Below are 14,131 nucleotides of genomic sequence, written 5' to 3' on the forward strand. Positions count from 1 at the left end.
ATCCCTGTTTCTTCAGTTTGTGCTATACCTTGCATCTCCATATCTTTGAACTTGCTTTCGAGTAAATTTGTCATGTGGAGGAGAGCAAAGATCACACAACACCAAAATGTAGGGAGGAAATCACTGCTAAAAATCCTGACACATAAATATGTACGGAAATAGAAAAAAAAGATAAGATGTGTCTTTCCATTGATCTCAGATACCCCAGAAAACAAAATACGGAGTAGCTTTGATTCAATCATACATAGCTTGGAGCATTTCAAAAAAAGAATCTCATCTACTATAATTGATTTCTCCCTGTTGGTGTTACCATCAGCACCATGGCCATTGAGCATCCCTCCAGACGCACCACCTCGCCCCGATGCTCCCTCCGCCATCTTTGTAATCCTGATGGTTTGAGTTTTCTGCTGTTTCATAGGTTGTTGCTGTGCCGCTTCTTCCAATGCTCTCTCTCAGTTTCTGATGCAGGAAGCTGCAGGAGGAACGGATCTCAAGGTCGCGCTTCAGAGCTTCGGACCTGTAGCTCCCGCTCAGGTACCTCGGATGGTCTAGGAATCTCACATTCTTCAACCAAAGCCTGAAGGCCTGAAGAGGAGCAGAGGAACACCAACAAAGATTACATGAGCTTGCTTAACCTCAAAAGGCGTAAACTATGTCCAGTAACAATCGACTGACTAAAGCATTTTAAAGAGATAAATCAAAGCTATGCTGAATAGACAATTCATTCTAACCCTACTTAAGATCAAGGGCCACAAATGCATGTATGCAAGCAAAATGCACTGTGAAACATAGAGAAAAATGTTAGTTCAGGATATGAAACAAGCTATCTCCTAATTTTAGTGACAGCCAGAACTATCTAGATTTATGATGCTCCAAGCAACAACAAGCATACTCTTCAAGGGTGCATCTGCCAAGTTACTTGGACCATCTTGGTGTAGAGTAGTACAGCCGTTACAAATTTACAACTACCAGTTATTTGATCATAGTTCTAGCTCAAGTATTAAAGACATCCTGTGCCCTGCAACTTCAAAATCTGAGACAAAAGATATGAAAAACCATGTTTGCTTCAACCTCCTTTTCAAATTAAGGAGCTCCCCGCCCCCAATTTAATCTCGCAATGAAACTGATAACACAGTCAGGATGTTTACCTGAACTTTTGTAACAATATAGCAATTCCCAACATCAGCTATTTCTTGAGCAATGCTTACTTGCTTAGTACGATTTCCAGAAGAAAAGTCTTCTGAACTTTTAACAGCTCATGTAACTGAATTCTGTGTTTGAAGTGTGCGCATCATGTCAATTTTGTGATTTTAAGTTCACTCATCCTGTCGTAAAGGACAACTAATAATGGATTGCACGCAGATGACCGTTGAAAAATAATGCCAACATGGTCTTCCGCAATGAGCCAAGTCACTGACTGCGCTGTCACAGCTTCTCTCTGACAAGATAGATGAATGGAAAGTGTCTGGTCTGAAGGGGGGCAAACTGTTGCTACAGCCCTAATGTTTCGGTTTTCTCCCCTAAATCAACCCCGGCGCCAACGTCCTGAGCTAAGACGTGTTTTGATGGAACCACCATAGTTTCCCCACCTCTAGTTTAGTCTGCTAGTTCATGTATAGCTTTTCTTCTTTATACTTTCCATTTGTACCATGTACTAACCTTGTGTACTTTTCCCCTCAGTTAACGGGAATGAAAAGCAGCACTGCTGCATTTCATAAAAAAAACATAATTTTTAAACAAAAATACAATCATAGAGATCATAAAAATAGTATATTCCACAGTTTACCCCTTGAGTTGTGAAGTCTTTTAGCCCATTTAAAAAATCTTGCCACAATTTACCCTTGGTTGTGTCCATGTGATGGCATTTACCCTACTTTATTATTTTCTCCAAATTGACAAGGTGGACCCATATGTCAGGATGATGTCGCAGCTAACTTGGTGGACAACTCAGACCTGTATTCATTAAAGACAATATTTGACACGGCGCAGGGGCAGCACAATGCGGCCAGCTGCACCTATTTGACAAAATTTGACACCATTTCATAAAATTTGATGAGACTTAACATAATCGTTACATCTCCAACGAATACCTATCCTAAGGTCCCACCTTGTCAAGTTTGTGTGAATAACTAAACGGGTTAAAGCTGTCAAAAGGTCTGAAGTAACGGATAAAATGCAGCAAGATTATGTAAATGGGATAACAGCTGTCACAAAGTCTCAACTATGGGGTGAAAATTGGAATATACTCTTAAAAACTTCGATGCTTTTTCCAATATTTTTAATGCCAGAGATGTCGTAGATCAAAAGAAAACTCTTAACTAATCTCTACTATCTACACATATCAGTCCAGTTGGTCAACCAAGAAAGATAATTCAAGAATCAAATGATCAACATAGGAAAGAAAAGTAACCAGCAAGTTGATCTTAAAATATCTGAAGGACTGTCTATGAGGATATCGTTATATATGAGAATGTAACCATAAACATAAGCATGGTACCAGAACAGGAGCATTGAACATAGGAAAGTTACCTCCCAGTATATCCCTGCGGCAACCTTATGAGGCATCAGCCAGAAGAATGTTGCTAGCTTAACCGAGTCATTTGTGTGGCCAACTAACTTGGCATCCAAAGCTGCAGTAAAATAGTTCCCAAGTGTAGGATGCTGAACCGCAATAGCAACGTACAGATTATTGCCTGGGGCATCAGCACGAATACTCCAATTGCCAAGCATATCCTAGAGGTCATGCAACAAAAAGGAAAGCCACTAAGAGTATGTAATGGACTAATGGTGGTGGATCGGATATAACAAGTCCAAATTACGAGAAATTAGACCAAGTAGACAATTTGCATAGTAAAGACCATTAGGTGTGAGCCATCAGAAAAATATTATGCAATGAGCACCGTATGCAACAGGATCAGAACACTTCCATATTCTATAAGATAATATACTGAATCTTGGCCAAGGCCATACCATGAAGGGGCTGACATGTAAAGGCTTTGCAACGAGATCAGAACCCGGTTGGAAGGTAAACATCACCTTCTCCCCCCAGGGAGTATTTGTGACCTGAAACCAATAGTAAAATATTAGACAGTCAACAATGTAATGACCCTTGCAAAAAAGAAAAAAAGAAAAAAACAATGTAATGAACTATTAACTACTGGAGTAGTAGAAACCAATCAACGTGGAATCCAACACAGAGGAGGGCAGAGGCCTCACTTCAGCAATGCACATCTTGAGGTGTTCATCTTGTTCTTGCGCCGCTGCGTCATAGCAGTAGTAGACGCTGAGTGGGTTCTGTTCGTACCCCACGCTCTTGGGTACCGTCAGGAGACGCCTTCATCAAACGAAGAACTGGCTCACCTCGGTGCAAATAATGAGGAAAATTTACACACACACACACACACAAGAAATCCATTGCAACACAAATATGTTTTGCAGACAACAAGCAATCTGATTTTGCAATAGATTACTGCAAGAAGTGGTGTGAGTACGAAACTTGTCAGGGAGTTGAAAAATGGGGCTTACACGGGTCCGGAGGTGGAGGCGATGCGGCGGGCGTCGGCGGCGGAGAGGTAGCCGGAGAGGGGGAGGAGGTCGAGGTCCACGAGGGCGTAGCGCACGGCGTACTCGAAGGCGTGCCCCGCCGGCCGCCGGCGCGAGTGCCGGACGCGGCCCTCGTAGAGCCGCGTGGCGCCGGCGCCGCCACCACCTCGAGCGGAACGGCGAGCGAAGGGGAGGCGGAGGAGGAGCAGCAGGGAGAGCAGGGTGGAGGTGAGGAGGGTGGTGGCCAGGGACGCCAGCAGGTAGAGCGCCTCCATTGGCGGGTGCGGCGCTGCTGCTTCGATCTCCGCAACTTGTTTTTGACAAGGGAAAAATTCAGGATTTATCAGCAGCAGCAGCAGCAGCTGAAAACCATGTCTGAAATTGGTTCAGTTGCCTGTTTTCAATGTCAGGTTTCAGTTGGTGGATTGATGCTGGCCACAAGACAAGAGGGCATTTTGGGTTGGGTTCTTGTGCTGTTGTGGACTAGCGTTTGCGGTGGACAGTGCCTACACGTAGGTAGATGGGGATTTATATTTTTCGTCCAATCATCTGGCACAAATGGAGACTGAATACAGGTTTGTTTGACCAAGGCCAGAATACAAATGTAGTAGCACTCATATTTATAAGTAGTATCCATCTGTTTGAAATTCAGCAGCCAGTCGGATCAGTGTAAGATAAGAAGTGAAATGCAACAGTTAAGTTTAGTTCAGTACCCAGAAACATCTATACTACTTACAACAACAGTACAGTACAGTTTCGAACTGTTTCTTCACTGATACATCATCATTTGCAGATTATATATACAAGATGACAGCAGGAAAGAGTCCACTAATAGTAACAACATACACGAATATGAAACAAGGCTTTTTTGCAGACTACGAGAGCTTTCATTCTGGAGGCAGAGTTTTAAGCATGTAAAATCTGACTGCTCGAAGGCGTGAGATCGCTGAACGCCCTGGGAACCTCCACATCCTGCCAACGAACCAAGTAGTCACAAGAACCGCCGCCGCCGTTGCCAGCCGATTGCTTCTTGACATGGCCGATCACCACATGGAGGCCACGGCCCACGACGACGATCTTGCTCTCCAGGCAGCTCACGGACAGAGGCTTCATGATCCGCTCAGGCATGGGAGGCCCGTCGACAGGATCCCAGGAATCCGTCTCCGGATCGTAGACCTTCACCTTCATCCTCTCGTACTCTGAGATGACGAACAGGCGTCCGTCGATGACCACGCTCTGCCCCGTCCACCCCTCGCGCATCCCGGCCGGCATCGCCTCCCAGCGGTCGGCCTTGGGATCGTACACCTGCCCTCTCGGCGAGGAGAAGAAGGGCCACGCGCAGCCTTCGGTGACGTAGAGCCTGCCGCCGATGACGGCGGAGTCCGAGGAGGCCATGTTGGCGCCCATGCTGGCGACCGGCTGCCAGACGCCGTTCACCGGATCAAGAACCTCCGCCGAGTCCAGCTCGAACTGGTCCGTGCTGTATCCCCCGGCGACGTACACGCGGCCGTCGATGACGCCGCCGGCGAAGAAGGAGCGCGCCGAGAGCATCCGGGCCATGACGGTCCAGCGGTTCTTGTAAACGTCGTACCTGAGCACGAGGTGCAGCGGACAGTCCATGTCGGAGACCAGCCCGCCGCAGACGAGCAGGGCGCCGTCGCCGGGGACGGCGATGCAGCCGAAGCCGCGGGGGCAGGCCCGGTCCCGGCAGGGCATGCCGGGGATGGCGTGCCAGGCCAGGCGGTCGAGGTCCAGCACCTTCCACTGTATCTTGCCCGTGCAGCGGTGGAAGGCGAGCGTGAAGAGCCAGGGCGAGCGGAGGCCCATGGCCCTGCGGTGCGTGAAGAAGCGCGCCTTGTCGGCCAGGAGGTGGCGCCAGCGGCGGCACACCAGCCTGCAGGCGCCGTGGGCCTCCACTGGCAGCCGGAGCAGGCAGTTGAGCGCCGCGTCGTCCGGGAGGCCCGGGATGAGGGGCGTCTCCCATGGAGGTTGAGATTGCTCCGGCTGGGAGGACGGTGATGAGGTGGTGCCGGCGGTGAGCCGGAACTTGGGCGTCAGCTTCATGTGCGAATCGCCCAGCTTCTGGACTGGAGAGTGGTGGGACGAGACTCGAACCCGGCGCATGCCCGTCTGCAATCTTGGTTCTGATTGCACAAGGAAAAATCCCCAAAAATTTTGCGCCCTGCTGCCAACCTGATGCGGACAAAGGAAATCAATCCGTCGCTTGAGAATTCATTCGTTCTAGTAGAGGAACTGATTGCCACTCAAAAGAACAACTGATACAATTCGCAGTCAGTCTCAGCTAAATACAGTACACACCAAGAAAGAAGAAACCAGTACCTAAGTTGCAATTCTTGGAAGAACATGTGAATCACGAAGATACTTCCACGAGAAACACAAGGAAAATAAGGCACTAACCTGAATTGCTTGCTGATACAACAGAACCGATGATGCCTGCTACAAGGAGGAGAGGAGAGCCTTCTCTTCTCCTGCCTCTCTTTCGTTCCTGCTGCCTGCCTGTGCCTGGTGGTGTGGTGTGTCTGGTTCAAGGAGGAGACGTCTGCTTGCTTGCTTGCTTGCTTGCTTTCTAGCCGATACCCATCTTGCTTGCAAAAATCTCCTTTCAGCCACAGAACAGAACAGAGGCACCGTCGAACCCAAACAAAAACAGAGGGTCGGGTCAGCAAAGCGGCTGAGCTGAACCTTTCCCCGTCTTCTCTTGTGCACTTTCAACACCTTGTTCGGCGACCGGGTCCCACCATCTGCTGCACCTACCTCCTCTTTCTTTTTCTTTGTAATAAGTACAGTATATGCTTCACATTGTAGTTGAGCAAAGAAATACGTAAGGCCTAACCGTATTTTGTTTTATTATTGTGTATGTGTTTTCTCCCTGTATCTGTATGCATGTTCGATGATGCAATTCTCTTTGTTTTGCTCCAGTGACAGTGAGGGGCTCCAGCTGAAAACCCGAGCTGGTGCCGGCCACAGGTGTCCATCATACATATCGTGTACAGTGGTAGACAGATATTGCACCTAGAATCTTTGGGGTGTTAGGTGAGGTGTTTTTCCTTGAGTGTTAGGTGAGGAGGGGGGTTGGTGAGCCACACGAATCAATCGTTATCCAACCAACCAACTGACACCGCTTTGATTGGAGGAACGACCAAGTGAAATGGAGCTGTTCCATCCTGTAATTAGCCGTTTGGAATTAGATGGGACATCAAACGGTGTCTTTCATCACAGATGAGACTAAAATAAATATGGCTCGAATAACCTAGTGCATACACTATGACAAAGAATTTCATTACCTTTACTCAAAGAAAAAAGAGTATCATTACCTTGGGACAGTTAGAGTTACTGCCGCCGTTTACCGGGGCACAAATTACAGCTAGTCAACAAGGAGCCAGGGTTTTGAACTCGAGGCTTTAGAGAAAATACATCCTACAATCGGGTGTAACTAGCCCCGCCCTGACATCCCTTCGATCGTACTCATGGATGGGTTTTGATTAAGTGTGTGGCTGAGGCTTAGTCGTCTGAGACTTAACCATGTCTCAGTCGGCTAACGTCACGTGTGTTCCCCTGTGCTGGGTTGTATTAACCGTCGTGGGCTTTAGTCGTGGTCTCTGATGTCTTTGTTTTTGGTCTTTTAGTTGGTTGGGCTTGACTGTTTTGGCTGGGCTTATCCCTGATTGTACCTTTCAGCACTTTTCCCTTTTTATTTGATAAAAATGATACGGGTTTGCTAAGTCTGAAGAGGCTAGCTGTTAAGTTGACATAACCAAAATGGGCGTCCTGTTTTGCTAACTAGGAGTCTAGGAGGAGTCTGATGTTGCATTGTGTTAACTGAACAGTATTCAGATGTTACTGGCTAGCTACAAGGAGTGCACAAAAGTCTGAAGAGAAAACTAACTAGGACAGGTCAAAGAAAACGGAATAAAACCTTTTCATGTGAGTATGAACCAGCTCATTGAACATCCACGAAAAAAAATTGTTGAACTAAAAACTTGTGGCGTTAAAAATGGCTGAAAAAGTTACTCAAAAGAATTTCTTGGTCACATTCTCTTGGCAACTTGAAAAAAGGTACAACACAAAAGGCTCTGTGTATGCACACCCTGTTTAAAAATTTCAGGCATAAACAATGTATATTCACTACAAAAAATGTTTTATCCCTAAATGTTATAACCTCCTATAAAGCAGTTGCCGAACAGTTCTCCTATATTCGCAAAAAACAAATTATGCTGTAGCCATAAAAGAAGGTTTTCAACAAAAATGATGTCAGAGAACTGACCACCACTGTGCAAACTGCGGCAAATTTGACAATTTTGACCTCTGGACGAAATCAATTCACAGAATGAACTGTCCGTGAAACTATTTCACGCCGATGACCTTTTTGTGTAGCGCCCGCCACGCAGGCGCCACACCCTACGGTGCAGCGCCTAGCTCTGGGGCGTTGCACGCCAGTCCACCGTGGCAGCCCCTGGGCCCGCACCCAGCAGTGCAGCGCCTCCGAGCTACGCGCCACACATGTAACGTGCAGCGCCTCCGTGCTAGGCGCTACACATTTAAAGTGCAGCGCCTAGCGCGTAGGCGCTGCACTGTGACTTATCCAGCCACTTGGCTGCCCCCCCCCCCCCACTCTCCCCGCACCACACACTCCAACCCGAGCTTTGGCCCCTCTCCCACTCTCTCCCCCTCTCAAATCCTCTCCCAAATCTTGCAAATTTGAAGAATTTGTCCGTGGATTTCGAAGTCAAACCCTCCCTCAAGGTAATCTTCTCCGATCCCCTTGTTTTGATCCAAGTAATGTTATCAAATTGCTCATTTGTTGCTAGTTTGGGGAAACCCTAGTTTTGTTTGGATCTAGAGATTTGCATGGAGATGTGAGATGTTTGTTTGCCAATTTCCTATGATTAGGCTCTGTTAGTATGTTAGGGTTATTCTTATGGGTGTTCTTATGTTGGTGCTAGGGTTAGGTTTAGGGCTAGGGTTAGGGTTAGGGTTGTTGTTTGATGGAAGCAATGTTAGTACTCATGGAAGCAATGTTACCTTGTGTTCTTTGAATGCTTATAGGGATGGGAAGAACATGTGTGTTTGTTCATCATGGGGACAAACACGCCTTCTTGAAAGGCAATATTGAACCGGACCCGGATGAGCTTGACATGGTGTTTGATAGTAGCCCTAGCTATGCGGAGCTCTTGCAACAAGTGAGGAAAGATTTGAATTGGATGGACCCTAGTGATATCGTTGAGTTGGAGGGAAGGCATAATGTTGGTTTTGGAATGCACATCCGTTGGAAGACAATGTGTGTCAACTCGGAGCAATGTTGGGTTGCATACAAGGAGACGGTGGCCGAATCACTAGACAAGGCTCTTGAATTATTTGCAACGAAGAAGGTTGATTCAAGTTTGCATTTGGACTTGAATCGGAACCCCTCCCCTTTGGTTGCTAGTAGCCCCCCACCCTTGAAGCGAGATGAAATTGTTGAACCTCTTTTGACCCAAGAAGTGAGGCCAACATTGAGCCCGTTTACAAACAACCAAGATGAAGCTTTGCAAGAGGACAATGATGAGTATGCGGACGATGACAATGAAGTTGATCTCCATGACAACAATGTGGGTGATCTCGACAAATATCATTTGCAAGAGACAATGGACCATTCCATCCCTTTTTCCCGTGCATATGCATCGGACTCGGATGACGATGGTCCCGATGAACAAGTTGATGCGGAGGGGTTCACGGTGAAGGAGGCCGAAGCTTTCGAGAAGGTATTCGGTCGGGATCATCGGACTACATTGTTCAAGGATGTTAGTCTCGCGGATGAAGTCGTGGTAGATGGTGGCCAATGTGTATCTCTTGGGGTTAGGCCAAGCTCTCACCGTGATTTGGGAGACGACAAGAACCGGATTGCTAAAGGGTCTAACTTCGAAACCCTGTTGGAATTGAAGATGTGGCTCGACAACTACTTGGTTACGCATTATCGTCCACACAAGGTGGTGAACTGATAATCCCCAAGTGGAGGGAATCATCGTAGCAATTTCCAAAGGTGGAAGTGATAAGTATGGAGTGTCGAACCCACAAGGAGCTAAAGGTAAGATCAATATTCTCTCAAGCCCTATCTGCCACTGATACGACTCTACGTGCACCGAACGTTTGCTTCCAACTAGAAACGAGAAATAAAACTACGTTGTAGGTATGAAGAGGATAACTTTGCATGATATCGGAGAGCTAAAATATAAAAGTAGGTGATGTTATCATAAAGTTAGAATATATTACTAAATATTATAAATAGCGAGTGTGGAATAATGGTGGATCGGTGTGCGGAATTGTCCTAGGCAACCGTTGACAAGACCGGTGATCACTATTGCAGTTTCATATGAGGGAGAGGCATAAGCTAACATACTTTCTCTACTTGGATCATATGCACTTATGATTGGAACTCTAGCAAGCATCCGCAACTACTAAAGATCATTAAGGTAAAACTCAACCATAGCATTAAAGCATCAAGTCCTCTTTATTCCCATACGCAACAACCCCCTTACTCGGGTTTGTGTTTCAGTCACTCACCAACCCACTATAAGCGAATCATGAATGTATTGCAACACCCTACAGCGGGAACCCCTCACGCTTGCGCGACACGGAGGGCACCATAGTACAGCATCAAAGTAAAACATACAACTCATACCAATCTAGATCATCAATCAACCCAAAGACAAAAGATATCTACTCAAAACATCATAGGATGGCAACACATCATTGGATCATAATATGTGGCATAAAGCACCATGTTCAAGTAGGGATTACAGCGGGGTGCGGGAGAGTGGACCGCGTAAAAGAGATGAGGATGGTGATGTTGATGAAGACGATCACCGCAGCGATGATTCCCCTCTCAATGGCACTCCGCTGCCACCAAGAGAGAGGAGGAGAAGTTCTCCCCCTTGTGCTTCCTCCTCCATGGCCTCCCCCTAGATGGGGAAAGGTTCTCCCTCTGATCCTTGGCCTTAATGGCGATGATGGCCTCTCCGGGATACTCCTCCATGGCCACCGGTGATGATGACCCCCTCCGGCAGGGTGCCGGAGAGGGCCTAGATTGATTTCTCGTGGCTACAGAGGCTTCTGGCGGCGGAACTCCCGATCTAGGTTAATTTTTTGAGGTTTCTGTATTTATAGGAATTTTTGGCGTCTGTCTCACGTCAAGGAGGTGCCCGAGCTGTCCACGAGGCAGGCCCACGCGCCCAGGGGGTGGGCGCGCCCCCCACCCTCGTGGGCAGCTCGGGACTCTTCTGGCCCAACTCCGATGCTCTGTGGTCTTCTTTTGGTCCATAAAAAATCATCAAAAATTTGCACGTAAATTGGACTCCGTTTGGTATTCCTTTTTTGCAAAACTTAAAAGCAAGGAGAAAACAGAAACTGGCACTGGGCTCTAGGTTAATAGGTTAGTCCCAAAAATCATATAAAATAGCACATAAATGCATATAAAACATCTAAGATGGATAATATAATAGCATGAATACTTCATAAAATATAGATACGTTGGAGACGTATCATGAACTCGGACGTCAATGTGCGCTACTCGGATCTAGGCAACAAAGAGGTCGGCAACTAGGACTTACAAGAGGCCGTGGTGGTGGTAGAGCTCGTGGTGGTGGTCTAGGCCGTGGTGGTGGTAGAGCTCGTGGTGGCCGTGGTGATGGTTTTGGCCGTGGTGATGGTCTAGGCATTGGTGGTGGTCTTGGCCTTGGTGGTGGACTTGGTCGTGGTGATGGACAAGGGCAAGTTCGTTATAGAGCAATGTTTGGATACCTCGATGGACCATTTTCGTATGTTCCTCACTAACTATAATGTTTCATATGTTCTTGTGTTTCATATGTTCTTGTTTTAGATGTGCTTCCATTTGTTCTTATTGTCCTTACTAACCATTATGTTTCACTCATTGTAGGTATGGCGGCTTCCCAACCCAACAAACCAACAATGAAGGAGGATGGCGAAGATGAGATGGCGGGATGGTGGGAGAAGGCTGTGAAGAAGCTTAGAGAGGAGGATGCAGCCAAGCTAAAGAAGAAGGAAGAGGAGCTTGAGAAGAAGAGGAAGGAAATAGAGAGAGCGTCAAATGCGATGCGCGCTAGGGAGCAAGCGTTGGTGAGGAAATGTGAGGAGGCACAGAAGAAGCGTCAAAAGGATTTTGAAGAAAGAACCATGAAGCTTTGGGCAATTGCAGCTGAAAAAAAGGGAGAATCAGATATTCATGGAGAGGGTGGTTAAGGAGGCTCACCTCATAAGGAAAAGGGAGGAGGAAGATGAAGAAGAGAGGAAGAATAAGAAGGGAAAGGAGCCTTGCTCTACGCAATAGAGCTATGTCATCCTCTAAACAATGCTCTTCGATTTGGTTGTGAACTACTATGTGTCATGAACTACTATGTCTCCTCCTCGATTTGGTTGTGAACTACTATGTGTCCTGTGAACTACTATGTCTCCTCCTCGATTTGGTTGTAAGAACTTCTATGTGTCATGAACTACTATGTCTCCTCCTCGATTTGGTTGTAAGAACTACTATGTGTCGTGAAGTACTATGTGTTAAGAACTACTATGTGTCGTGAAGTACTTTGTGCATATGTTGTCTTCACAGTTGTTTGCTTGCTATGTATCAATCCTACTTCACATCATCGTACTATGTCTGCATATGCTAAAAAATTCACTAAGTCCAAGTGCAACGCCTAGCTCGTGGGCGTTACACTGTACAGTGTGGCGCCTGCAAGCTAGGCGCCACATCAACACTTAGCGAAATTTTGGACAAAGCTGGAGCAACAGAGAGCAACAAAAGGCAAGGCAAGTTACAGACTTGTGTGGCACCTAGCCTGCAGGCACCACACTATACAGTGCAGCGCCTAGCTCGTGGGTGTTGCACTGTACAGTGTGGCGCCTCCAAGCTGGGCGTTGCATAAGTCTGTAACTATCCAGAGAGCAACAGAAGCTTTCCAAGTTACAGACTTGTGCGGCGCCTAGCTTGGAGGCGCCACACCGTACAATGCAACGCCCAAGAGCTAGGCGTTGCACTGTACAGTGTGGCGCCTGCAAGCTAGGCAAGTTACAGACATGTGTGGCGCCTAGCTTGCAGGCGCCACACTGTACAGTGCAACGCCCGCGAGCTAGGCGCTGCACTATGAGCTAAGACATACAATCAATTCAAGTTCAACATTTCCTAGAGTGACCATCACGACAAGTTCAACATTACTAAGAGCTTCAAGTTCAACATTACCACCAACATAGAGTGACCATCACGACAAGTTCAACATAGAGTGACCATCACGACAAGTTCAACATTACCACCAACATAGAGTTCAACATAGAGCTACCACCAACATAGAGCTACCATTACAAATAAAGGACGATGACTAGTTCCTTGAGCGCTTTTTGGCTGCTCCCCCCTCCTGTTGGCTATCTTCTTCGCCTTCCTAGGAAGAGCAACCCGCTCCGGCTCCGGTTCCTCCACGTCATCCACATCGTCAGCCACATAGTCATCCAAAGCGCCATCCGCGAGGTGCCGACTGTCCTTTTGCCTCTTTGGGTGAAGTCTTCAGGAGTGTATTTGTTGATTCCCTTCCTAGGCTTTAACTCGTATGCAGACCGAAATTGGTAGGTCCCCAAGGTCATATCATCAGCAACCTATTACAAAAACAAAAGATATGGAAAGACCGTGTGTGAGGATATAGTTAGCAATGCATCAACAATTGGATATATGCTCATGACATACCTCTTGGGTGACCACACCCACATCCTCATCCTCCAAAGGATCACCATGGCCCTGGCCCGAAGTGGGATCTGATGGTGTCGCCGACCTAGACCGTTCTGGTGATACATACTCGGGGTCACGACAACCGAAAAGGTTTGATAGCCACCTTAACTTTTGGCCCTGGCGCTGCAACATGTACAAGTGAATGAGAAATCGAACGTAGCAACACTTTGAAGGAGATGTGAACCTTAATGAATGCTCGAAGTGCACCTTCCCTATCGCTTTTGCCAGCCGGGGTTGTTTCCAGAATAGTCTCGATCTCATCAGCTGCTTTCTTGATCTGGGCACACTATGAACAGAAACGGTATCAAAGTGTTAGGCAAGCGAAGATGTGAATAGTGCGAATGGAAAAGCAAAAAGGGCAAATACCACAAAGTTCATCATTGGAGCTGAAGGGATCACTGAGTTGCCTTTCCTGAGTAATGCGTTGTACTGGTGCTGGGCTACCTCATCAAAAACGGTGGGTTCTTCCAAAATCTCCTCAGCATACGCCAGCTTGCATACCTTCACACGGGTACTTGCAAGAAACCATGTGAGATAGTTGTTGAACACGATCGGGCAGTGCTCACGAAGCTGGGCTCGTTTTCTAGCCCTAGCTTGCTCCACACAAAGCACGAACTGTACGACATACTTCCTGTGATGCTTGGCCCAATCCTTGATCTTCCGCTGCTTTTTCCTATCCAACCTGCAAGTTAGAAACAGAATATTAGCACCATCGAAACCGCCGACAAGCCGCTAAGTGCTCAAGGTTAATTATATCTTATGCGTGTAGCAACTTGTCCGTGTCCTCCTACTCCGGCGGGT

The 14,131-nt window shown here is 47.1% G+C and overlaps 2 protein-coding genes across 2 annotated transcripts; both read right to left on the reverse strand.

Moving 5' to 3' along the window:
- Positions 1 to 107: 107 nt before the first annotated feature.
- LOC123054836 (uncharacterized) lies at positions 108 to 4,029 on the reverse strand. Its single transcript, XM_044478696.1, has 5 exons — positions 3,526 to 4,029; positions 3,217 to 3,334; positions 2,971 to 3,063; positions 2,530 to 2,733; positions 108 to 585 (listed from the first exon to the last, which is right to left on the reverse strand). The coding sequence occupies exons 1-5, from the start codon at positions 3,816 to 3,818 to the stop codon at positions 313 to 315; spliced, it is 981 nt and encodes a 326-aa protein (XP_044334631.1). The 5' UTR covers positions 3,819 to 4,029; the 3' UTR covers positions 108 to 312.
- A 184-nt stretch (positions 4,030 to 4,213) lies between these two features.
- Positions 4,214 to 6,453, reverse strand: LOC123054834 (F-box/kelch-repeat protein At1g30090). Its single transcript, XM_044478694.1, has 2 exons — positions 5,962 to 6,453; positions 4,214 to 5,736 (listed from the first exon to the last, which is right to left on the reverse strand). Exon 2 carries the CDS (start codon positions 5,665 to 5,667, stop codon positions 4,450 to 4,452), a length of 1,218 nt encoding a protein of 405 aa, XP_044334629.1. The 5' UTR covers positions 5,668 to 5,736; positions 5,962 to 6,453; the 3' UTR covers positions 4,214 to 4,449.
- Positions 6,454 to 14,131: the final 7,678 nt, after the last annotated feature.

Source organism: Triticum aestivum, chromosome 2D, assembly GCF_018294505.1.
Source record: "Triticum aestivum cultivar Chinese Spring chromosome 2D, IWGSC CS RefSeq v2.1, whole genome shotgun sequence".
NCBI lineage: Eukaryota > Viridiplantae > Streptophyta > Magnoliopsida > Poales > Poaceae > Triticum > Triticum aestivum.

What these genes read in the sequence shown, in the direction of transcription:
- LOC123054836 (XM_044478696.1), bottom strand. Translation starts at nt 3,818, where the DNA reads ATGGAGGCGCTCTACCTGCTGGCGTCCCTGGCCACCACCCTCCTCACC. An exon ending in GCCTCCACCTCCGGACCCGT is followed by an intron (nt 3,335 to 3,525) that starts GTAAGCCCCATT and finishes CGTTTGATGAAG; the next exon opens with GCGTCTCCTGACGGTACCCA. An exon ending in CCGCAGGGATATACTGGGAG is followed by an intron (nt 586 to 2,529) that starts GTAACTTTCCTA and finishes GCTCCTCTTCAG; the next exon opens with GCCTTCAGGCTTTGGTTGAA.
- LOC123054834 (XM_044478694.1), bottom strand. Translation starts at nt 5,667, where the DNA reads ATGCGCCGGGTTCGAGTCTCGTCCCACCACTCTCCAGTCCAGAAGCTG.